The 26,350-nt window shown below is 38.0% G+C and overlaps 2 protein-coding genes across 2 annotated transcripts in view; one reads left to right on the top strand and one right to left on the bottom strand.

Annotated features, from left to right (window-relative positions):
* The first annotated feature begins 2,381 nt into the window (after positions 1-2,381).
* Positions 2,382-24,346, top strand: Xpa (XPA, DNA damage recognition and repair factor). Its single transcript, XM_033759191.1, has 7 exons — positions 2,382-2,601; positions 2,634-2,721; positions 6,532-6,639; positions 9,246-9,351; positions 11,810-11,975; positions 13,907-14,024; positions 23,036-24,346. Exons 1-7 carry the CDS (start codon positions 2,470-2,472, stop codon positions 23,182-23,184), a joined length of 867 nt encoding a protein of 288 aa, XP_033615082.1. The 5' UTR covers positions 2,382-2,469; the 3' UTR covers positions 23,185-24,346.
* Positions 14,707-26,350, bottom strand: part of Ncbp1 (nuclear cap binding protein subunit 1) — a 56,557-nt gene continuing 44,913 nt past the window's right edge. Inside the window, exon 24 of the mRNA XM_010614408.3 lies at positions 14,707-15,018. The gene's annotated coding sequence lies outside the window, so the exon portion shown is untranslated. The remainder of the gene's footprint in view (positions 15,019-26,350) is intronic.

The raw sequence follows: 26,350 nt of genomic DNA, 5'->3' as shown, positions 1-26,350 counted from the left end.
AAAAAAAAAAAAAAATCACCCCGAGGAAATGACAATGTTCTCAAAGCCCTGCTCCTACCACTCTGGAAGCTGACAGGTCGACACAAAACTGAAGCTTGAGGACTCCAACCCCAAGAGTTACTGCTACATCTTCTAGACTCAGTCTCCCTTTGATATCTTTACCCTCGTCACCCTCATCAATATTGCTTTTATCTTTGGTATAGGCCTAGTGACTATTGCCCTGAAAGAATGGAATATTTCCCAGAAATGTTTCCTTTTAATCTTATGTTGGGGTTTTATGGTATTGTTTGCTGTCCTATCTTGTTTGGTTTGACTGAAGGAGATCCTATTGATTGATTACTCAGGATACTGGGAATTTCAGGTACAACTGTATAAAACTGATTCTCCAAGTGTTCTGAACTGATTCCCAATGGGAATCAGTTCAGAATCAGAATCAGACCCAGCCTCAGGTAAAACTGTATTATGATGCTTGTCCCAAAAAAGTCAAGGGTCACTAGTGGTTGTCAGGCTGTACCAATATTAACCAGGAGCAAAAGTATCAGGCTAAAGAAATACTTCTGTCCTCAAAAAAAACAACCTATAAGACAAAGGCCCAGGTTACTGGGCTAGATGCCACCAAACAGACCCGTGATACCCTCCAAAGTCAGATTCATTGGCTGAAGTCATCCTCCAAAATAAAAGGGCCATTGACCTCTTCACTACAAACCAAGAGGACCTAATTGGTAAAACGTTTTGTCTCCAAACATGTTAATTCCATAACAAAATTCAAAAATCTTATCAGCTCATGATGATCTCTTAATCAGGTGATTACACATATACCAGCCAACATGTAAATACCTGTGATAGTTAAAGAATTAACTACTATGAAAAAGAGGAGGGAGTGAAGGAGGAAAGTACCTCTCTGCAGTTAAAGAAAGACTTACGGGGAGGTTTGCTCCCATTCCCTCAACATGTCCAGGCTTGCCTAGCCAAGAACTTCCTCTGGAGCATCTCAGAAAATTTCTTCATTTTCAGTTTTGCTACCTCCTCACCAAATGTAGATGAGGTGTAACTCTCTGCGCTGAGCTTGCAGCCTGTAACGCCTAATACCCCATGAATTTGCTGAGCCCGAATGACTGGTCCTCTTTGTAACTCCTGCAAGCCTGCTCCTTCCAGAGAGTATAACCTGCTCTGTTCAACCGCAAGGGGGGCGGTCAGTCTCTCGGTGTGTGAACCCAGGCTGACCCACTGGTGCTAGGAATAAAGCTTGTTCTACCCTTTGCCTCTGAGACTCCTGGTGTGGCTTCCATCCTCCCAGAAGAACTGTAGCCATGAAGAACTTGCCGCTTCCTTTGGGGGCTTCCTTCACTGGGGTTGGAGACCTCTGCCATCAGACCTGGCTCCAATGTATTTTTTCCTTTCTTGCTTGTGTTTTTGCTGTCAAGATGTGAGACCCCCTCTGGATGCTATTAGTGAACAGAAAGAGATCTGAGGGGAAAGGAAGTGGAGATGGCTTGAGATTGTTAGCTCAAGTTCAGCCAGAACATCTCAATATATATTTGCTTTTCACGAGGCTCTGCTGCTTTATACATACATACGTATGTAAAATTGTAAATAATATGTAGGGCCAATAGTTTAGATCTTATTCTCAAGAGCCAGTTATTGAATATTAATGGGAAACCTCAGAGTGTTTGGTTGGTCTTTCGAAAAGCTGGTCCTAGATGGTGCATGGAGTGATTAAAAAGTAGTACCGTATATGTTCTGGATTTCAGTTTTACATAAGGAAAAAGCAAACACGTTTGGAAAAGCACTCCGTGGTTCTTTTGTTCTACTTGCCACCCCTTTTCAAAATCAGGTTATGTGGTCCCAGTCCAACTCTACTATCTGGCAGCAGCTCGTCCACATCAGGAGAATTCCCTGGAAAAGATAGCCAACCCCTTGCACGCTAGCTTTAGTACCAGGTACCTTGTTTGCCAATAATCTGAACCCAGGTCTTCTCATTTCAAATCAAAGGCTCAGTTCCCTAGGGCGTGTGTCCAACATAAAGTTATCTGTTTAGCTCTGTAATTGGTACTACTACTACTCACTGCTATAATTGTTTGACGCTTTCTGTGTGCCAGACATGGTACTGGCAAATTTAATTTTCCTGGAAGCGGCCCATAATAATTTTATCACAGAAGAAACTAAATTCTGGTCGAACAAGTTACCGAAGATCACACCGATTGCATCAGCTAGGATTTAATCTTTTAGGCATGAACCACTAAGCGAAACTTATTTAAAAGATCACCAGATCCTAAAACATCATTTTACACTTAGCGTCCTCATTACAAGCGAACAGCCAGGAAGCACCTGTTTCTGCGCATGCCCAGACCCCGGACTCCGCCCACTTCCGGTTCTCCTCCTCAACTGCGTCATCTCCCTGAGGCGGCAGACTGTACCCGCGCTTGGGCCAGCTGTGGGCTCGGTCTAGCGTAGAGGGATAGGCTGGAGATGGCGGCAGCCGAGGCGGCATCACCAGAGCCCGCGGCTTCAGAGCAGTCGGTGGAGCTGCCAGCATCGGTGCGCGCAAGCATCGAGCGGAAGCGGCAGCGGGCGCTGATGCTGCGCCAGGCCCGGCTAAGGGCTCGTGTTGGCGCCAGGTCCCCGGTGCGCGAACGTCCTGCGGGCCTGATGGAGCGTCTGGTCCGGCTGCAGGGTGCTTTCGCGTTGGAACCCAGGCCCTTGACTCCCAGGTTCCGCCTGGTCAGCGGCCGCCCCCGCAGGGAATACCAGCCTGTTCCTGTCAGCGCCTCGTTTTCCCAGACCTTCCCTTTTTGCCCTAACCCCGTTGCGCTTTTACCAGCCCCAAGAGTGATCCTCCTGAAAATCTTTTAGAGACCTGTGACCCAGTTAAATAGTAGGCTTGCACACTCCCTGGTTCATCCACCCACTTGAAAGCCACGGAGTTGCCGGCCCTCTTCTTGGGCTGGGATAGCTAAGAGATGTGAGCCACTGCCCTCTTGTGGCTAAAAGAGTAACCTCTAAAGCCCCAAACTTTCCAGATTATCCATTTGGATTCTCACTGCCGTCCTGGAAAATGAAAAGGGCAGAGTTTGGTTTCTTTGTTTTACTGATGTGGTAGCTGAGACCAGAGAAGGAAAAGGATTTACTCTGGTTCTTTTGCATAGGTTCATCAGGACCTCAAGGCATCTGACATTGGGTTCAGGGTGTTTCCTTGACCACAGCTACCTCTGCTACAATAGGTGTGTTTATTATCTTTAGCAAGAAAAAATTATTTTTGCAAGAGCTAGATTTCATCAGCCCCCTTTCTTAGGGCAACCCTTAGCTACCCACTATTTAAAAAGAAAATCAATCATATGTCCGCATTGCTTTTGGAAGTAATTTGCTCCAATTATACCTACAATTTCTACGACTGCTCCCTCTTCTCTAATTTCTGCCTCATATCCTGTTTTCTTTGATTGTTGCAATAGCTTCTTAGTTTTTTATTTGAATGTCAATATGCCTAACACAAAAATCTTGTCTTTTCCTATTTGAAACCCTTCCAAAGTTTTTCATTGCCTCCATGATAAACTCTAAGCTCTTTGACCTCGCCTGATTCTTCTGTATTTCTCCAGACTTCTCTCCCCCCATTAGTAACCCAGTTCCTTACCTTTCCAGCACGTGTATTGGTCCTACCCTCGGTGCCTTGTGGAACCCTCAGCTCATGTGATTTCTTCACTACAGTTGAGGCTTCTTCATGCCGATACCTTGGTCTTGTGTCTTGTTCTCTATCTCAAGCCCATAACACAGACATGTTATTAATGATGCTTAGGTCCTTCTTGGTAGGAATGCCTCTGCCCTCATCTCTGATACATCCTGTCCTTCAATAGAGTGGTCCTTGCCGGGACCCACTCTTAAACAACTGCCTATTTTACAGCAGTATACAATTTAAAACTTCCTTTTATAGTTGCCATCAGGTTTGCTCTGTTGATATTGACTGGAAGGTTTGCCTTAACTGTATACAGGCAGAGAATCTACTTGCAACTGAATCAAGTTTAAAGAAGTTTGTCAAGACATTTGAAAAGCCCATTTGTATAGTGCTTTATAGAGTGATGTGATTTTCGTTATCTTCCTTGATCATTATACAGGAATACATAAATAGAATCATAGTGTCTGGCTTCTTTTGCTCAACATAATATCTGAAAGATTCATCCATTTTGTTGCATGTGTCAGTCGTTTATTTATATATTGTATAGTAGTCTTTGTTTTACACCACGATTTTTCCATTTTACTTTTGGGTCATTTCCAGTTTGGAGCTATAATGAATAAATCCTCTGAGATTTACATATATTTTACATATATTTTTCTTGTACATATATTTTAGTGGACATACAAGCATACAAGGAATGATCAGAAAACGCAATGAATTTTTAAGTTAAAAAGTTATTACAGTTAAAGACACATTGTTGTTAGTCCCTCTCAAGATATTCCCCCTTGCTTTGAACACACTTCTTGGCAATACGTCTTTTACTACAATAAGTTAAAAAAATATTCACCATGTTTTTTACCATTTCTTGTATATACATACTTATTTCTGTTGGGTATGTATTAAAGGTGGAACTGCTGGGCTATAGGGCAGTTCATGTTCACCTTTTGTAGATACTGCCAAACAGTGAGTTTATCAGTTTACAATCTCACCAGCAGCACAGGACAGTCTGGATCGCTCCACATACATACTATTTGGTAGTCTTTTTCATTTTATCTCCTTTATTTAATTTTAAACATTCTGGTGAAAGTGTGGTGATATTTCATCGTGGGTTTTTTGTTTTTGTTTTTGTTTGGTACCGGGATCCAACTCTGGACCTTGTGCTTGCACCATTGAGCTAAATCCCTCATTGTGGTTTTAATTTGTGCTTTTCTAGAGATTGATGATGACAAGCACCTTTTCATATGCATTCACATATCCTTGTGTCTGAGGTGCTTGTTATTTTTTTTTCCTAAATTATTTGTTTTGGGTCTCATATAGATATGAGTCCTTGGTCAGACATTTTGCAAAAATCTGTTTGCTTCCTGTTATTGTCATAATAGTATCTTGAATAGGAGTCCTTAAGTTTTATCCAGTCCAGTTTAGCATATTTTCTCTTATGGTTAGTACTTTTTGTGTTCTGTTTAAGAAGCTTTTGGACTACCTTAAATTTATGAAGTTCATTTCCTGTGTTTTTGTTTAGAGCAGTAATGGCAAACCTTTTAGAGCTTTCAGTGATACAGACTGCTATGGCATGTGTACCATACATAGGTCAGCTACCACTGGTCCAGGGGCTTTATTGTTTCACCTTTCAAATCCAAGACTGTGATCCATTTTAAAGTCTTTTATGTGTGTGTTTTATATGAGGTTGATTAAAAGTTCATTTATTGAAAAGACTATCCTTTTCTGTCTGTATTGTAGTAGTACCTTCATTATAAATCCCAGTACCACTTATCTTTTTCCCACTGAATTACCTTGGAGCCTTTCATAAATTAAGTAGCAAATACATGTAGGTCTATTTCAGGACTCTCGTGTTCCTTTGGTCTATTTATCTTTGTGTCAATAACTCAGTCTTAGGGTTTAAAGTAAGTCTGGTTATATAAATACTACAGTTTTTTCAAGATTATTTTGGCTGCTCTAAGTTCTGTTCACATATAAATGTTAGAATCAGATTATCAGCATCCCTTCTCCCACAACACATACCCTGCTTTTGGGGATTTGATTGGGACCACTTTGACTCTTTAGATGAATTTAGGGAAGAATTGACATTTTTACAATACATTGAGGGTTAAAATCCGTATGTGCTATACTTGTCCATTTATTTAGGTTGCCTTTGATTTCTTTTAGTTTTCTGAGGCTTTCTGTATAGAGGTTTTATACATATCTTCTGAGGTTGTTGCTAGCTCTTCCATTTGAAGATTCCTGTGGCTATTTTATATACATAATCACATCACCTGCAAATGAGTACTATTTTACTTCTTTCCTTCCAATTTTTGTGCTTTTTTTTTTTTTTTTGGTTTTTCTTGCCATATTACACTAGTAGGGACCTTCAATACAATGTTGGATAGAAGTAGTGATACTGATATCTTTAGTTGCCTTCTCACCACTGAAATATAATACCCAGCACTTACAATTTAAAGGAGGAAAGGTTTATTTTGGCTCACAGTTTCTAGAGGTTCCAGTCCATAGTCGGCTTGGCTCCAAGACATGACAGAGGAAAAGTACCTTCATGGCATGGTGGCAGGAAACAAAGTGAGAGATCAGAGGAGGAAGAAGATGTACCTTTCAAGGCCACGCCCCACTGACCCACCTCCCAACATCACATTTAGCTATAAACTGAGTGTACTAATCCTCTAATCACACTCCCATGATCCAGCCACCTTCCCAGAGCCCAGCTATGAAGGCACAAGGCTTTGGGGGGACATCTAGATAAAAAAATAACATTTCTCTGATAAGCATTCAGTTTGAAGAAAGTATATGTTTATGCATAAGAGAACACAGCGATTTACCTAGTTCAGTTGATGACCACTTCTTTTTACTTTTTCTAGGGTTGACAAATATAAAAGCAGCCTCCAAAATAATTGATACAGGAGGGGGCTTCATTTTGGAAGAGGAAGAAGAAGAACATAAAATTGGAAACATTGTTCATGAACCAGGTAAAGCGTAAGTTTTTCAGAAATGAATGTCTACATTGGTTATTTTGAATAACATGCATAATTCTTTGCAAATTGATGCTAAAATAATACCACAGTTACTCTAAGCAGTGAGCAAATTAAACAAGACTGATAATGTTTGGTGGTTTTGTTAGTAAATTAAAGGAAAAAGTCAAAGGAAACACCCTTATTGAAAAGATTATTTAACTTTTGATGCTGATGTTCTCTGTTGTTTTATAATAGGAAGTGAGCCAATATATTGAGGGATAGAATAAATACTCAGAATTATCTGATAAACTCAGGCAAACTTGTGGTCCCAGCTACTCCAGAGACTGAGGGGAGTCAAGACTAGCCTAGGTGATACGGTGAGACCCTATCTCCCAAACAAAAAGAAACAAAACAAATTATCTTGACCAGATGAAATGAGGGACCAGAATTCCTAGAGATAAAATTAAAGACATTTAGGGCCCAGGATTTAGCTCAGAGGTGCGTGCCTGCCTTGCAAGTGCAAGATCCTGAGTTTGATCCCTGGTCCCCCCCCAAAAAAAAAATTTAAGACATTCTTTTGATTTATGCTTGGAGAAAGTTTATGAAAGCTAGATCTGGGATAAAAAGATATAAATCAATTATGTAAGGTTAATGCTTTGGTAAGTCATTTATATATGAATTATTGAAAAATACAGTGAATATTTAAATTAAAACATTACAGTAAAAGACATAATGCCATTAATCAAAATACTCCCCTCACTTCAGACATGTATCTCATCATTCTTGCTATTTTCTGAAGCAGTTGTGGAAGTCCTCTTTGCTGACTGCCTTTAGTTGCCCTGTTGTAGCTGCTTTGATGTCCTTGATTGATTCAAAACATCTGCCTTTAATGGTCATTTTGACTTTGGGGAAGAGCTAGGTTTCACAGTGCCACCTCCAGTGAATAAGGTCCATGAGGGCACAACGTAATGTTTTTACAAGCCTGCCTTTCCATTGGATTGTTCTAAGCAGGAGCATTCACTGTACTTTTTTTTATCACACCATATAGACACTTATGGAAGAGGATTTCTAGAACTGCTTCAGAAAGGGCAAGAATGATGGGATAAGTGTGTTTGAAATGGGCCAGTATTTTGAAGTGGAGATTAATGGAATTGTGTCTTTTTCTGTAGCACATTTTTAAAAATTTAAATATTCACTGTATATTTTGATCACAGCTCAAGTTCAAGGCCAGCCTGTACTCAGTGAGGCCCTATCTAAAAAAAAAGAGGGATGGGATATTGATAGTCATTCTTGTTTGGAGGTAAGTAAAGGAAGGTAGTGATAAGAATATGTAGACAAGGGAACAAGTGTCAACTCCTTTCTCCCCACTGGAAATTATGGCATTTTTCAGGGTGGGCCTCACAGTACCAGTCATAATTAAGTACTGACCTTTTAGAGTTTTCAGTCATAGTAAACAGCCCGCTCTGGCACGCATGTGATAGGTTCACCACCACTCTCCTAGAGACTTACGTTTAAAGGATTAAGGTCCTAGCAAGGCATTTCAAGTCTATAAAGAAGTCTTGCTTTTTTCCCTTGCCTAGAGAAGTTTCTGTGCTGGGTGTTGAGGGTAGGTGGCTAAATAGGCTGTCTCTCCTCAAGGAGTTTATAATCTAGTAGTTGAGACTACATAAGGAGGAAATTTTTGCTCTTTTAGTATGGGGTGGAATGGAGGGAAAAAAAATTTTCCCATTTAGAAGTTCTGTATTGACTCTTTTGTTGCCTTGTTCTTTATTGTTCTTGTTATATGTTGTTACCCTGTCTCTGCTGTCATAAGCAGATTCCTTCCCTCTCTCCCACTTTGGGACTAACCTTCAGTACTTCCTGAAGTATTAACTGGAAGTACTGACTTCAGGACTGACCTAAAGTATTTCCATTATTCTAGTAAGCAGAATGATGGCCCCTAACGATGTCTACATCCCAATCATCCTGGTGGCCATGAGTATTATTAATTAGAGCAAAAGAGACCCTGCAAATACAATTAAAAACCTTGAGTGGGGGGATTATCTGGGTTATCTGGAGGCCTGATGTAATCAGAGGGCTCCAGGAGGGCTCATGGTTATGGAAGGAGTGAGCAATGTGGTGTGAGAAGTGCTGTTGCAGGCTTTGAAGGGAGGTAAGGAGGTCTGGGCCAAGAAATGTGGGTGGCCTCTAGGAGCTGGTCATGTGCTCTCTGAAGTCTCCAGAAAGGAGCCAGCCCTGTACACACCTTGATTTTGACCCACTGAGCCCATCAGACTGTGAAAATGAGATGATAGACTTGTTATTTAAACCACTCAAGTCATGATTATTTCTTACAGCAGCAGTGTAACACTGACACTGGTGCTCTGCACATGGGAGGGGTCAGGAACACTTGATGCATTGGTAGTATTTTTTCCCTTCCTATTACTTTATTTTTTCCTCTTAAAGATTATTTTTAGACATGAGATTATTTAACCAACATTTTATTTTGTCTCTTACTTAGATATTTGTGTCTGGCATAAAATACACAATGATAAGCTAGTAAAATAGAGGAAAATACATTGTTTTAGTAAAAAAAAAAAAAAAAAAAAGGAAAATTTAAGGAATTTTCTTTCTCTTCTTAGGACCAGTTATGGAATTTGATTATACAGTATGTGAAGAATGTGGGAAAGAATTTATGGATTCCTATCTTATGAATCACTTTGATTTGGCAACTTGTGATAACTGCAGGTACTTGATTATTTTCAAATAGTGTTCTTAATTTCTAAAATTTAATGTTTACTGAGCTGGGGATTTAGCTTAGTGGTTCCACTTCTGCCTCACAAGCACAAGGTCCCAAGTTCGATCCCCAGTACCAAAAAACCCCAAAGCAAAACAAAAAATTTAATGTTTACATATAAATTCAAGGCAAAATAATGATTGCACGTGTTTGCATTTTATATTTTCTTATGTTTTTTTATTTTTATTTTGAAGATTTCCTAAAATTTCTGTGGTTTCCATTTTGCCAAAGAAATACAGGAAGCCTGAGCTTATCAAAGTTTATGATATGCCCCATACAACACAAAGTATGTCCCTGGTTTTGCCATAGAAATTTCCTTTTCCTTTCTGTTTCCCTGGGTTTTTTCCTCCATCTCTCAGAGGCAGCTTCCTAACTGTTGTCTTCTCTAGGCCTAAGGGTCCCTGTTTCTTCTTACTTATCCCAGTGTATAGACACGTTGACTAGAAAATCGGGTCTTTGGTGAAGGGAGGGAAGCTCAGAATACTTCATTCATCTTTTGTTCCCCTCATAAAGAGAATAGGTGGGGGTAAATCGCACTCTTCTGTTTATTCTTTTTCTTCTCTTAACCTTTTATCGCCTTTTTATATCACCCCAGAATCCTTCTTATTCCATGTGGTTTTCCTATTCAGCTAAGTCTTGTGTTGGTGTATTTCACACATTGTTTTTGTTTAAACATAATTAGGAACATAAGCATCCATTCTGTTTCCTTTCAACATCTTTGTAGAGTAGTCTACATGTCTCTCCCTTCATTTATATTTTTCATTTTTTAGCTTTCTTTCTTGTTTTTTTTTTTTTTTTTTTGGTGGAATCAGGAATTGAACTCAGGACTTTTGCATTTGCCAGATAGGTGCTGGTGCCACTGAGCTAAACCTCTGGCTTAGTTACTTAGCTTTCTTAAGGTTAATCTCAAACTTAAGTAGGTTTTGTGATAGAATCCTCTGAGAGAATCTTTGATTTCTTTCCTCTTGACTTGTGTTAATAACCTCTTTAGGATTGAGCATTCATAAATGCTGGCTTTGTTCATTGGCTGCAACGCTACTGTTCTGTGTGTAATTCCAAGTCCAGTGAACTTTGTGTTCAAGCCAACCCTGAATCCATCCACTTAGTCTAAGTCACCATTTCTGAGATCACTGCACTATTCTCTGTCCTCCCTCTACACTTTTCACCCTTGAGTCTCCTCTCCATATAGCAATTTAAGACTGTTTAAGTGGTTTCTGACTCCTTTTAGAATAGGATTGTCTTCCCCACTGCCCACAAGATCCCTGTGTATCTGTCTTTTCCTTCCACCACTCACCATCATCTGCTTTGAGTTTCTAGTAAAACCAGCTCTTTGTAAACTCCAAGTGCAAAGTGTGCTCCTGCCCTCCAGCCTCTGCAAAGGTTCCTTCTGCCAGGAAGGTTTTCTTTGCTGTTGAGACTTCTTCAGGCCTCTGCTCAGATGACTCTTCTCAAATGGCCTCTGATTACCCTCATATCTGAAAATTTCTCTTCCTTCATTGAGCTCTATATTCTTAAAGCAGTTTGATCTGTCATAATATTTGTTGTTGACTGTCTTCTATTTAGAGTGAAAGCCTCATTAAAATGAGGCTTTCTTTCTCATTAAAAACAAGGCTGTATTCTGAGTGCCTTGAACGGATGACATACAGATGGAGTGCAAATGGATGAGAAGAATTGTGTAATTGACTCTCTCTCCACTTTAACTTATCTGTTGAGGACACTCAGATGCAGCTGGAAATTCAGCTATGTTGAGGAGATTGGTGCTTGCGTGTTTGTTACTTATTTCTTTTTGCCATCTTGCCCTTCTGCTTTTACATTTTCTGTCATCCTTGATTCATTGCTCTCATTTATATTTTCTTTACTCTTATAAATCATTTCAAATTCTTTCTGAAATATGACTTTAAAGAAATTCTTAAGGTGTTAATGCCACAAGTCTATTGCTAACTTAATTTCTTAGAACAAGTGAAAGATAAAGTACTTTTCTTTAGAAATTTTTATGCTACTGATTTGAACCTGAGAGTTGCAGCTAGAAAAAGTGTTTTGTGTCTCTTTGAGAGTTTTATCCCCTCTGGTTGTTGGACTGTTTGAAAGCTTAGTTTGTTTAAAATAACTAATTTGTGTAGGGACAGTGAGAAGGATAGGGAAGGGAGAACAAGGGAAAAGGAAAAAATATGAGAAAATGTAAAAATGGAATTAAAGTGTTTGAAGGGGAGGAAGGGAGGGGAGGGGAGGGTGAAGGAAGGGTGGGGACAAGGGGAAAAAATGAGAACCAAGACCTGGCATGTAAAGGTACAAGATCCCAGTAATGAATGTAACTGTAGTGTCTACCTAGAATGTACCAATAAATTAAATTTAAAAAAATAAAAAAATTAAAAAAAAATAACTAATATAATGGACTTACTCTCTTTTCAGAGATCCTGATGAGAAACACAAGCTTATTACCAAAACAGAAGCAAAGCAAGAATACCTTCTAAAAGACTGTGATCTAGAAAAAAGAGAACCAGCTCTTAAATTTATTGTGAAGAAGAATCCTCATCATTCACAGTGGGGTGATATGAAACTCTACTTAAAACTACAGGTCTCTAATAAGTTGTACTCATGAATTTTGGGCTTCAGGTTAAATGAGTTTTAAATAATAAATTAGTTATAATTAGTTCCATAATTGTTTACAGAGAGGGAAAAGGATTCTTTTCCTTTTCTTTTTGCACATGCATCATAGTCATGGAAGGATACTTCATAACACAGTGTTTTCTCCTTTTGCTTTTGCTGTGGTACTTTGAGAAAATTATGTTGCTCATGAGTGGTATTAAAAATCTAATTCTGAAACTAAAAAATTTTAGAGTAGGAGTCAGATGTTATTCCCCTTTCTCCCTATCTCCTTCCTACTAACCAACAAAAATTATACCCCCCCAAAATAAAAAAAAGCAAAGAAATCTTTAAAAACATTTAAATTTCAGAAATTTCACAAATGCCTGAAATCTATCTATTTTGGGAAATACCATCAAGCATCTGTGTAACTCAGGTACATCTCAGAACAGAGCTTCACAACTGTTCTTGCCCTGAATAAGTTACAGGTGTGCCAGGATAGTGACTGATAGCCACTTAGTGACTGGAGCTACTGGTGCCCAGGAAAGTTGCCTTAGAGCCACAGTCAGTCTCCTGTGTCTGCTCCCAAGTGGTTTGGATAGTGCAGTTTTCATTTTTGTGCCATTACATCCAGGTATTGGGAGCTACTGCTTTCAAATACAGCTTGAATTGGAATATGCTAGAAAATCCCCCATCTTTTAATAAAATTAAGCCACATTGTGAAACAAATACTGTACTGAATGTCATTAAATATAAAACTGTCAATTAGAAGGTTTACCTTTTGCCAGACATGGTGACCCATAGCTTTGATTCCAGAACTTGCAAGACTTGGGCCTGAGGATTACACTTTTGAGGCTAGCCTGGGAAACACAGCAAGCCCATGTCTCAAAATAAAAAATTAAAGGTCTGGGGATATAGCTCAGTGTTCCTTGGGTTCATGCCTCAGGACTGAAGGAAAAAAAATTCATTATTTTCTGTACCATTTCTCAAAAAATGAGAAAAATGCTGTGAATTAAACCAACTCAAGTTTTCCTATCACTTAGTGTTTTTTTTTACATTTATTAAAATAGATTTCATTAATAGTTTTGTCATATACTGTCTCAAGTTCATGCATACATAGGGAAAATGCCAATGTAAAAAGACTAAGTTATTCTTAAACTTTTTACATTCAGTTCAGTTCTTCTAAACCATGTTTTGAGTTACTATTGGTAAAGTACCCTTAAACACATTAGTAATGCAACAGTTCCAGGGATGCTAAATTGTTAAAAGTGTTATATCTTAGAATTTGTGAAATACAGATATATCATTTTATTATGTTAAGAATAAAGACTTTTTAGGTCACTTAGGTTACCACAGTTTGGCTTTTAAAAAAAAACTTCATATTCTGTAAATCAGAAGTTAGTTGGGCTGGGGATTTAGCTCAATGGTTCTGCCGCCTGCCTCGTAAGTGCAAGTAACCTGAGTTCATTCCCTGGTACCAAAAAACAAAGAAGTTAGTCAATGGATAGAAACAGTCGCTGATCAATAAGGAGATGAATGGTAACTGATGGTTTCCTTGGTTGGAAATTTTTGGAGATGGCCTCATATATAGGTCTGATGTGGCTGATATCAACAGACTTCTTTAAGCCTGAGCACTCTTCAAGCCCACTGACCCCGATTCCTTCTGTGGATCCTTCTGTACTCTGAAAGCAGTATAGTCAAAGGATAACTTGTCTATACATACTGTATACTGTAATTCAGCATACAGTGCTGAGGGTTCCTAGGTTGAGATAGGTGTGTTATCAGAGTCATTTCCTATTGTTAATATTTTAAATCTTTTAAATTTCAAATTAAATTTTACTTGAATAAAATCATTCTTCTCTGGATTTGATAATTATATTTTCCAACTCTGAAGCATCATAACTTAAATGTGGACTGTTGTAGATTGTGAAGAGGTCTCTTGAAGTTTGGGGTAGTCAGGAAGCACTAGAAGAAGCAAAGGAAGTGAGACAAATGAACCGAGAAAAAATGAAACAGAAGAAGTTTGATAAAAAAGTAAAAGGTAAGTGGCTACATTTTATGTTGTGCAGGATCATGTTTTATCACTTAGCAAAAAGTCTTAGCCATTAGATTCTTTCTCATTAAAGATATAATAATCTCCAGTTGGTTGAAAGGTATTTTTTTCATAGGTTGAAAATAAAATGACTTAAATTTGCCCTTAGTAGATTAGGGTTTGAGGCTCTCAGTCCAAACCTCACAACAGTGCATTTCTAAAGAACATGTAAGCCAGGTGTGGTACACTCCTGTAATCCCAGCACTCAGAAGGCTGAGGTAGGAGAATCACTGTGAGTTTGAGGCCAGACTGCAAGACATAAGAGTTTAAGACCAGCCTGAACTACATGGTGAAACGATCTCAAAAAAACAAAGAGAGCTGGGGATTTAGCTCAGTGGTTCTGCCACCTGCCTTACAAACACAGAGACCCGAGTTTGATCCCTGGTACCAAAAAAAAAAAAAAAACCCCAAACCAAAAAATAGGGTTAGATCAAGGTTGTAGTGGTGTCCCTGGTTAAGGATTTGCTATCAGTTAGATCTTAAGTAGGGTAGCGTTTTGTTTGTTTTTAAATAGATACCTGCAAAACTGTCTAGTTGCTTAAAATGAAAATCAACAAAAACACTGCACCCTAAGTCTTACCTAATTTAGCAGCTAGAAGGATGTCAGCTAGTCTGATCATTTTATTTTATATGTGAATAAAAGACCCAGATACATCAGGTGGCTTGTTACACGAGTAGGGACTGGAACCAGGCTTTCTGGACTGAAAGTCTTCATTTGGACAGTCACTCCTTTCTCTGTACGTCTGTCTCAGCATGCAGTTCTCCATTCCTGTGTTTATCTCTGCATTCATTTGACCATCTGTCCTTCCGTCCATTCATTATTATTTACAGGCAGGCAGTATGCTAGCATAAATGTTGGAGTCACCATTTGTCAAGAGAGAAACAAATCATACTGGATGGGTACTGTGGTAATGATGTAGGAGCACACAGGATTCTTCCTTCTCTAAAATAGAAGCCCAAAGAAGAGTCTTTTAAGAAGCAAACATAAATGTTCTTTTTTTTTTTTTTTAGTTTTTTTTATATGTACAGGTTCTTGCTATATAGTTTAGCCTGGCCTCAATATTGTGGTGATCCTCCTGCCTCAGCCTCCTGAGTGCTGGGATTACAGGTGTGCATCTCTGTGCTCAGCAACATAAATGTTCTTTATGTGGTAATTTTGTGGAGTTCTAGTGTGTCTAGACAGCACATATTTTATGTATATATGGGGTAATAAATATATAAAATAGATCCATTTGGAATGAATGTTTAGGCATAATAATTTTGTGTATGTTTTAAGAATTTAGAAGAGGTTCTGTAGGGTGAATGGGATCAACTCAAATGTCTTAAAAACAAATAAAAAGCAAAATGAAAAAATGAATGTAAGCCTTGTTTTGAGGGGTTTTTTCTCCCCGTTTTTATTACAAGAATAATTTAAGAATGTAGAATAGCCAGAAATCTACAAAGAACTCTTAGCTCATGATTCTACAGAGACAATCATTAGTAACATTTTTATGTTCTTCCAGTTATTTTTCCTTTTTATTTTTTAATTTTTGGTTTATTTGAGACAGGGCCTCACTCTGTAGCCCAGGCTGGCCTTGAACTCATGATTCTCCTGCCTCAGCCTCCTGAGTGCTGGGATTGCAGGCATGAGTCACCATGCCCAGCTAAAATTCTTTTTTCTCTTTATAAAATCTTTATAAGACATGACATAGAAAAAGCTTTTCTATCCTACTGAAATTGATACCAGTTGGCCATTAAAAATATTTACATAGGGCCAGGGATTTAGCTCAGTGGCACCGTGCCTGCCTCACAAGCGCTTGGTTCTGAGTTCACTGCCCAGTACCACAAAAAAAAAAAAAAAAATTTACAAAATGAATCATCACACTTGATCTGAAAGCAAGCAAAGATGATATAGGAAATTATATAGTCACTTTTCATAGTTACACTTATTGCCATATTTTGAAATTCTATCATTTTTATAAAAAATTCATTGTTGGCCATTTATGAAGTTTATCAAGACAGATAAGCAGTGCAAAATATCGTTATATATTCATCATTATACAAATCATAGTTACTTATCAGTTCCTAAATCAGAAAGTAAGAACACTTTATGGCTTTGTACAGAGGTTTCCTACAGCTAAACTGCCATAAAAGAGCACTTCACTTAGAAGTACTCCCCAAATTAGCCATCGCTGTCACAGGATCCATAGAAATCTACCAGGGTCCAAATGCAAGGATTTGGAAAGATTTCTTTAAAGTAGGCCTTTAAAAAAAATCTTTGTAGGACTCTACAACCAGCCTTTCTTCTCTTCCAACAGCAAGGATTGCTGCTGCTAAGGGTGAATGTAATAAAAAGGCATAGGAAGAGCTGTGAAAGAGGAGGGCATTGAGGTTAGGAGGGGGTTTCTGGTAACCCAGCTACCTGAAGCCATCTCGGCTCTTCCCTCTCCACTGCCTCAAACTGCTCTTCAGATGGTATTTTGATGTAATAATAACGTACAAAAGCATAAGTTTTCATTAGAAACATGTTATCTACAAAGTAATGAAAATTTTTTTTAAAAGTCTAATTTTTTCTTATACTAATTCTGTGATATAATCAAGATGTCATCTCATGGTAACTAAGTTCTTATAATTTGTCTAACAGACTAAAAGATTATGGAATCCATCCTATCATGCTTTTTTTTTTCTGTAGATTCAATATATATTAAATATTAGTGTGAACAGAACTTGTAAAAAAATTTACACAGTTATCATGGGAATTTCTAAAGGAATAAAACTTCAACATAGGTGGCTTTTTCCCCTCATTATGTTAAGTTGCTGCTATTAATGACCACAAGAACTGTTATAGATTTTCATTTTCCTTGAGTTCACATTCGTCCTGAAGTACTTTCATGAAGTTAGACCTTATAGGATTGATTTCTGAATTTTAGTTCATTTATTTAAATGAAGTGTGCCTTTTGAGGGAACTGGTTAAAGTGGTCACATGAGTAGTTTATTTTCCAACTCTCTACAAATACAAATGGTTGGGCCAGAGATTTAGCTCAGTGGTGCCGCTACCTTCCTCATAAGCGCAAGGTACCAAGTTTGATCCCCGGTACCAAAAGAAAAAAAGAATACAAATGGTTTTCCACTTTTTTGGTTTGCTTTTTGCATATGGTTACACTTGTTCTCTCTGGATTTGTGACCATGACTCTGTTGTCTTCTGATGTGTAGTGTGGAGAAGTCAATGTGATGCCTTCTTTAATTATGGCTTCTTCTTGTTGATTCACTTTAGAGGTTGGTGGATGCTCCTGTCCTCCTGACTAGGCCACAGAGGGCTGAGAGTGGAGTAGACACTAGAGATTAGAAACAAGGAGCTGACTGTGCAGTTTGCTCAGAAGGCTCAGAAAAGAGAGGAATAGAAGCAAAGGTTTTTTAGTTGAAAAGAAATTGGAACCTGGTTCCTCTTGGTCTTCTGATTTTGATCCACAAAGAAGCTGACAAAGTTTACTTCTTTATGGGAAGGTAAGAGATTATATTTATCTGCTTTTAGAATACAGTTTTCTACTTTCATAGTGCAAGAATTGAGCTTACTATAAAAAAAAAATTGAAGTACTACATAATAGTATAAGGTATATATAGACAAAATTTGTGTCTTATGTCCAAGAAGGCAGACATAGAAATGGTAGCATCTGTACTGCTTAGTTTAACTCAGTATTTTTCCTCCCCAAAAAGTAATATCCCTTGGCTTGGACATGCATTGAGAACTTTGTTGGTACAAATGCACAGAACATTTTGTGCTTGCATGTCTCCTTTCCACAAATAAGGTAGAGATGAAGCTTTTCTTCCAAGTAATGTTAAGCTTGCTCTTAATAATGATAGAAGGAAAATAAACTAATTTTCACTGTGATTATGCACACCCAGCGAGATGGGTGAGAAAATCCCATTTTGAGGTCCCCTCTAAGTTTGTGGACATTGTACATCCTGGGCCTATGGCTGTATTTCTGCTATGGGGCTTCCCTTAGAAATTTGAGGGACACTGTTTCCTGTTACCCTGCTTTAGTTCATGGAGGACAAAGGAAGATCCAAGCTTCGTGTTACTATGCTTTGTCATTGTCTCCCTCCAGTTAACAAGGGGAACCCTCATCAGTACTTCTTGCACTCCCACCCAGTGTTTAGAAGTATCTGGTCTCCTTCCCTCAGCTAGTTCTTTTATAATTTTACATCATAAACATTTGGTTTCTTTGAATATGGTCTCTTTTTCAAAATTGATATTAAAGTTAACTCAAGTTTCAGGGTGGTATATTTTCACTGTAGCAAGGATATAGGGGGAAATCTCTTTGGGTAAAAGTATAAGCAGTCCCTGAGGATATCAGTACTGAGAAGATATGAACGCTTTCGTACACTTGCAGGAGAGTTAGTCTCTAGGTACTGGCTCTGTGTTGTGTCATCTTAGACCAAGGGGACAAGGAGGCTATGCCCTAATGAGCCACCTCACTGGGAGCCATCCTCCCTGGAGGATATGCACCTGCCTAATCTCTTAGCTTCCAAGGCTGCCTCAGACTTTTTTCCACTCTTGTGCCATTTCACCTAAGTCTCAGCAGCAGAGTTAATGTGCTTCCCTAAGTTGTTAAGTGAGTGCAAAAAAAATTACTGTTTATTTTTTAAAGTTTTTTTACCAAAAATGTTGACATTTTGTCATGTTTGTCTTACACTTTTGCTGATCCATTTGCAGACATGGTGATTCTTTAAATCCTTCAGCATGTTTCTCCTAACACAATAGCATTCTTTTCCATAACTAAGATACGGTGTCACACTCAGGAATTTAACAGTATAAAGCAGTTGTCTAGTACATAATAGGTACTTAATACTTGCCAATTATTTCAGTGTCTTTTATAGTTTTTAGCTGCTGGATGCAGGGGCTGCTCAGGGGATGAGGTGTGGTAACTGTCTCTTAATGTAGTCCCTCAGACTTTGTAATCTCTTATACAGACACTGGTGCAGTGTCCAGGCCAGCCCTTATGCACCATGAGCCTGCATAGGATGTGTGGTAGTGTGTTTGCAGATAGTGGAATGTTCCTGGTAGGAACACTTCCTAAGTGACAGTCCCAGTGCACCACTTCAAGAGACATGCTGCCAGTTCTTGAATGGGTGGACAGTTGGATTGCATGGTGTCTGCTAGGTTTCTCCATTAAAAATATCCTTTTCCGCTTGTAATTAAATGAATAAAATGCTTGACACAGAATACTTCATTTGTTTTATTCAAGGTTTTTAGTATAAGGGGATAATTCATATCTGGGTTTATTAAGGTAGATATAAATGATGATTTTTCTATTTCTGTCATTCTTGTACAATTATTATTTGGTTTCTTTTTCCATAAAAGCTTTTCCTCAGGCCTTTTAAATTAAAAAAAAAATAATCATTTCAACTGATAAGATTTTATTTTCAAAGTACTGCCGTTCATTCCTGTTACTTTGATGCTCAAACTGTCCAAAATTTGGAATCTCCATCAGTCTGGTTTCTTTTTCTTAAACTTTTTCATTTGGAAGTAACTTCAAATTTATAGAAAATTGCCAGGGTACAAAGAACAAAGGACTATAGATCCATTACCCCAATTGATCTGTGATTAGCACTTTGTGCTGCCCTTTGCATGCTCTGTATACACTTTTTCCTAACTCGTCAAAAGTAAATTGAAACACTGTCCTTTGCCCCTTTTCTAAACCACTCAAGAGTAAACTGTATATAGCACCACCCGGTAGCTACCATGTATTTCCCAGTCAGGGGTATTCTCTTGCCATAACCAGCTCCATTGTCTAGCAAATTTAATACTTAGCATCGTTACCCAATTGGCTATCCATATTCTAGTTTTGTTTGTTGACCCAGTAATGACCATTTTAGTGCTTTCCTTTTAGAGCAGGAGCCAATCTAGGATCAGATACTGGCTTTAGGTACCAAGTCTGTATAAACTGTTCTGGATTTTCATAATCCTTGTCTTTTACGACACTGACATTTTTAAAGAAATCTCTTCCCTTCCCCTACCTTGCTTTTTTAGAAACAGCATTTCTCACTTGGGGCTTTTTTTGCCCTTTTTTGCTAGTTGAATCCTGGGTGTGTATGCATTTCAGGACAGGGATAGTACATGATATGTACCAGTCCTTCACATCTGAAGGCACATTTTATCTTGCTCTCTCAATGGTAGGGATTCTGATTTTTTTTTTTATCTGATGTGCAAAAATAAATGCAAACATCCTTTTTCTCAATACTCCCTGCTAGACGAGAATCCTTCCATTGATGGTTCTCGGTGGATGGACCAGTATTCAAGATGATGGTTATTAAGATTGGTTCCCGCCCCCCAGTACTGGAGATCAAACTCAGGGCCTTGCATTTGCAAGGCAGGTGTGACACCACTGAGCTCTAATCCTAACACTCCTCTGACATTTACCCAGTTGAGTATCAGCATTCTACGGCATCTTTCCCCTATTTATTATTGGTATAAATTTACTTTCTCTGGAATGAAATACTATCTATATTTCTGTCTGCCTGTATATGTGTGTATAATCTATATTCACACTTACAAATTAAAAACCTGAATTCCCACTAGTATCTAGTTCTAATCCACAATCTCAGAACTTGTTATCTATAATTCCCTTCTCTGATATGAGAAACCTGGCTGGATCAAAGGGTCTGTGTATGATGAATCTCTGATCACTGTTGCTGCCTTACCTGAAGGGAGCCCCTTACTGTTGGGACTCCCACACCCTGTATGGATGCCTTTCTCATGCACATGCAAATATTCCAGAAAAAATTGGATGTGTTTGATCCCAAGCACTTTGGAAAATGGGACACTCAATTTGTACTTTCTAGCATGATTTCCTAGGAATGTCTAGTAAATGCAGTATGGCTCTGTTCTTGTCATCATATAGTTTGACACACTAAGAAGAAAAAAGTGTAAAACTTTAGGTTCAATTACGACTTAAACTAATTTTTTGTTGTATTCTTTTACTATTAAGCAACTGTTTCTTACTTCTCCACCTAGGAACACATAATTCCGCAGAGATGTTAATGTGTTCAAGGGGCTTTCACTGGGAGTATTATATGGAAAATGACCAGGAGGGTACCTTACATCAGAACAAAGTTGAAAAGCAGCTATTAGAACTCAAATAGGAAAAGCCTTCCTACATTATCTGAAACCAGGAGGCATCTGTGCAGTTCTGTTCAGTATTACTTAGTTTTTACTTATAAAATGTCCTAAGGAAAAAATAAAATGAAAGGAGAAAGGGCATTCAAGATACATCTAGAAAAACTAGAGTTCACAATGAGAGTAAAAAATTATATTTTGGAGGAGCAAAGATTAAAGTTTAGAGGAGACTCTAAATACATATTAGAATCTCGATGAACATAATTTTTCCCCAGGTGGAAACTGTCTAGAATTCTATGCATTAAAACTTGAAATCTCAAAGAAAGTGCTTTTTACACACTGGGGGTATGAAAAAAGCAGACCATCTTAGGAGTGAAGAATGTGAACCCAGGCTATACTACCTGTCACCAACAAGCTGTCTGACCTTAAACAATTTATAGCTCCTTTATGTTGGTTTTCTCATCTGTTAAACTGGAATGATAGTTGTACTTAATCCTCAACATTACTCTTAAAGTGCTTAGAAACGTGCCTGGTACATAGCCCTGTTTGCTTTTATCTTCATAGTATGTTCAGCCAGAAAATACAAAGATCCAAGTAGTATCTTGTTATTCTGTTGTGTTGGTGGTAATAAGGATTAAACTCAGGGCCTTCATACTGAGCTACACCCCCAGTCCTTTTATGTTTTATTTTTCAGAAAGGGTCTTGCTAAGTCACTAAATTACCAAAGCTGGACTTGAATTGACAAGCCTCCTGCCTTTGCTTCCCAGAGTGCTGGGATTGCAAGTGTGCAGCATCATGCCCAGCTCCAAGTAGTATTTTGACATTACCATAAATCTGAGGAAATATATGATTACCTGGTGTATGTTGACTTTTATTTTTTAGATTATGAAAGCTATCAAAACCCTCTTAGGTATTGCCACTGTCAGAAACAGATTTGGTGGATTGCTGTGATAAAAATGTAAAAAAAATGTAGCTTTCTCATTAGAAACTGAGACATACCAGCTTATTCCTATACAGTGAGCAGTTTGATTTCCTCAGATACTGTGCTCTGTGCACTTTTAAAATGTCATTGCCTTAAGCTGTTTTCAAAGCATCCAACATATATTTTTGTAGAATGACTTCAAAATGATGTAGTGTAAAAAGTGCCGAACACTGGATGAAGATAACCTGGGTTCATATACTATCTTTGCTGAGTTTCCCTGTCTGCAAAAAACTGAAGTTAAACCTCTGTTTCTTTCCTGCTCTTAATATTCTGATTTTTATTCTGGAGTTTTTCTTTAGTTACTGACAACTCCTATCCTAAAATAATGGTCTCATTTTACAAAATAAAGAACTTAATAGATTGAAGGTAATTGCATGAGCAGTGTAGATGAAAATGTATCAGCATATATGGTGTTAGGAGTTCTTGGCTTTCTTTCTAGTTTGCTTATTAGCAAACTTTGACTTGCTTCTTACAGAAGTGGCTCTGGACTTATACATAAATAAGGAACTCAGGGCCAGGGATTTGGCTCAGTGGTACTGCCACCTGCCTCGCAAGGGCTTGAGTTTGATCCCTGGTACCCCCCCCAAAGGAACTTAAAAGAACCCTTTTTCTTTTATCTCAGCCAGTTCCCCCTTTCCTGATATGGCACCCTATTTTCTCTTATGTGATACTTCTAACGCACATGCCCATCTCTGAATTTCTCCAACAATGACTATTTCAGAGGCCAAGCAGGTAAGGTAGGAAAGAAAGCTTGCCTAGTTTGTGTGATCAACTTTTATTATAAAATTAAGCCATATATTGTTTAAATACACACAAATATGACTGAAAGCCTGGATGGACTTAATTATTGATTCCACTGAAAATCTTTTATTTTTTCCTTAGAATTGCGACGAGTGGTAAGAAGCAGTGTGTGGAAAAGAGACACAAGTGCTCATCAACATGAGTATGGACCAGAAGAAAACTTAGAAGATGATATGTATCGCAAGACTTGTACTGTGTGTGGTCATGAGCTCACATACGAAAAAATGTGATTTTTAGTTGTCAGTTTTGAAAAAAGATTTTTATATTTAAATAAAGTAGTTTGGCCCTGTTGAAAAAAATCTACCATGTGTAAGTAATGCTTTAGTAACAATTGTGGATATGGCTCAAATTTCAGTTACAGTTTGGCTGACCTGCCCAGGCAGAATGTCAAGGCTATGGGAGGTGAATAGTAGGAATAGTCATAAGTAGCAGAGCTGTACAAATTAAGGAGTAAGAGTCCAAAATAAATCCTAGATAGGGGCAGGAGGAATAGCTGTCAATAAAGGTCAAAGCTGACTGGATTGGACTCAACCAAAGAAACAAACAGGGATGATACATTACTTTATCCGAGTTTGGGTCATGCTTTAAGGAACTACTTTGATCTTCAAAACAGAGGCCATGGAGAACTACTGCTAGAAAATGTCCTGATAACGTAGTAAGAATAAACATTGAAATATAGGAATTGGTTGATATTTTCTGTACTGAGGGGTCTACTACTGTAGGCCTGCACATTAATGGTTGGATAATTCTTCCTAAATGCTGAATCAAAATGGAAAACAGCATTTTTCAAGGTTTAGTATCTGTTGATCAGAGCTATTAAATTTATCTTCACTATAGGTATTCTAATTTAATCCTGGGAGGAAGAAAACTTGCTTCCATGTTCATTTAGGGAGGGAAGTGATACTATGAGCTTTACTTTGTCCCAGGCACTAGGATCAAGTTTGTCAGATTTCCCTTGACTTTTCTCAAAAGGATTACCAACTAATCTGACTATGAGGTCTGTCCAGTATTATTTTAATAAAAGTTCAGGTTGAGGTAAACTAGTAGTTTCAAAGGATTTCTTACTACTACAAATAGAATAAAAAGTATATACATTTTTACTTTTCTCTCTAACCTAGATTATACTTGGGGAAAGACCAAAGTCAAGTTAAATCCAAGTTATTAGGTACTTGAGACCATAACTTATCTTTGTAAATCCTTAACAGTTTTTCAATATATTCAAGTATTAATTTTTTAATATGTGCTATGCTAAACATTATAGCTCAGTAAAAACACACTCAATGGGCAGCCAGTTTCTAGCCTTCTAATAAAATAACTTGCGGTTCCATATCTCATCATGCATTAAAACTAAAATTGAAATGGATCAAAGGTCTAAATACTAAAACAATCTGTTGGATAATAGAATAGGTAAAACTCTTGAAGACATAGATGTAGGCAAAGACTATGAACAAAACCCCAATTGCACAGGAAAAAAAAATCACAAAGAATCAAGAACTGGGACCTCATCATTTTAAAAAGCTTTTGCATAGCAAAGAAACCACCAACAGTGAAGAGACAATCCAGAGTGGGAATTTTTTTTTTTAACCAGACATTCTTCAAAGGACTAATATCTAGAATTATAAAAATCTCCAAAAAGACCCCCCAAATTTGAAGACTCAATCCAAAAATGTGGAAATCAATATGGATACTCTTTAAAAAACTTAAACGAGAGGTTCCTTTTGAACCAGCTATTTTTTCTTGGTATCTTCCCAAGAAGTGTCATACCACAGTGATACATGTACTTCGATGTTTACAGCACATTTGTAACATCTAGATTTTGGAAGCAGCCCAGATGCCCATCAATGGATAAATGGATAAAGAAAGTTTGGCTTTAATAAACAATGGAGTACTACTCGGCCATCAAGGTTAAATGAGACTTTTTAAGTAAATGGATGGATCCTGAGACTATACTTCTAAGTGAAATAAATTGGACACATGTATTTAAGTATCACATTGTTTCTCTTGTGTGAGAAACCAAAGGTAAATAAGGACCAAAATGGGTGATATTGGGAAGTGGGAAGAAAAAATTTCAAATGGGAAGGGGAACAAGGGCAACTTAGACCCTATCTCAAAATATTTAAAAATACTTTTTGAAAGGGCAAGAGGTGAGTATCTCAGCACTCCTTGGATTTAATCCTCAGTGCCACACATGGAGGGAGGAAGGACTAAATTATCCTGGTAAAATCTATCCAGAAATGCTCATTTTATAGTTCCAAGTGGAAAAAAATGGTGAATATAAAAAAAAAAACTAGGGCTGGGCACAGTGGCACCTGCCTGTAATCCCAGCACTCGGGAGGCTGAGGCAAGAGAATTGGTATGAGTTTGAGACCAGCCTGGGCTACCTAGTGAGTTCCAGGTCAATCTCTACACAGTGAGACCCTGTCTCAAAAAACAAAATAACTAGTTTTGGCTGCTGCTGAAGAGCACAGATTCCACTTCCAGGCTGTGAGCCTTGTGCAGTTTCTCCATTGTTTTTATCTTTTAAGTGGATGTAACTGTCTTTCAGAGGAATGTTGTAAGGATTTAATGTGGTAAAACTAGTAAAGGGCATGTTAATACTAGTAAGCCCTACTGTCAAGGCCAATCCAGAGATCTATTTGAGGTCTGCTGCTGTGCTTGCTTTGGCAGCACAAATACTAAAATTGAGGTCTACTTCTATTTACGCTTTACCTTCCTCAATTTAAGAGCCTGGTATCTAGATATCCCTGATGACCCAATCTGCTCCAGCCAGCTTGGCAAGGTCTCTTCTCGTCTTTCATTTTAGATATAGATTAGGAAAACAGTATATGTTCCCTTTGACAAAATCATGTTAAAATGGCACCAGTGCAATTTAACAGAAAGTTGATTTATTGAAAGGTATGATGTACAGTGACGTGTCTTCCTTTTGTCTCTGTAACTTCATTAGTGGGGAAAGCAACGACTGAATGTTTACCTTTGCACCTTTATTTCTTCATATATCTAGTTCAGTTCTTCCGTATACCTAGCTGCCAGATTAAGAGCAGTCACGCCAATGAACAGTTTTTAGAACCAACCATTACACATGAAGACAGGATCAAGAGAAAATAAAACCTGAAAATTTTTCTACAATGTGGATCAAGTGTAAGTAGCCAAACTTTGCTATGCATTATGAAAGTACTACAAAGCAATTTTAAGAATTCAATAAAAGTACCAATGTTGTAAGTGCTTATCCTTTGGTTTCCCAAGTGTAAGAGCCATTTCAAACCAATTATATAGTATGTGCTGTGTTTAAGAAATGGGAAGGGGGCAGGGATTTAGCTCAGCGGTTCGGTGGCCTGCCTTGCAAGCGCAAGGACCCGAGTTCAATCCCTGGTACCAAAAAAAAAAAAAAAAAAAAAA

The sequence above is a fragment of the Fukomys damarensis genome, unplaced genomic scaffold (genome assembly GCF_012274545.1).
Source record: "Fukomys damarensis isolate Sample0158 unplaced genomic scaffold, DMR_v1.0_HiC HiC_scaffold_36, whole genome shotgun sequence".
Lineage (NCBI taxonomy): Eukaryota > Metazoa > Chordata > Mammalia > Rodentia > Bathyergidae > Fukomys > Fukomys damarensis.
This window is presented reverse-complemented; position numbering and strand designations above follow the sequence as displayed.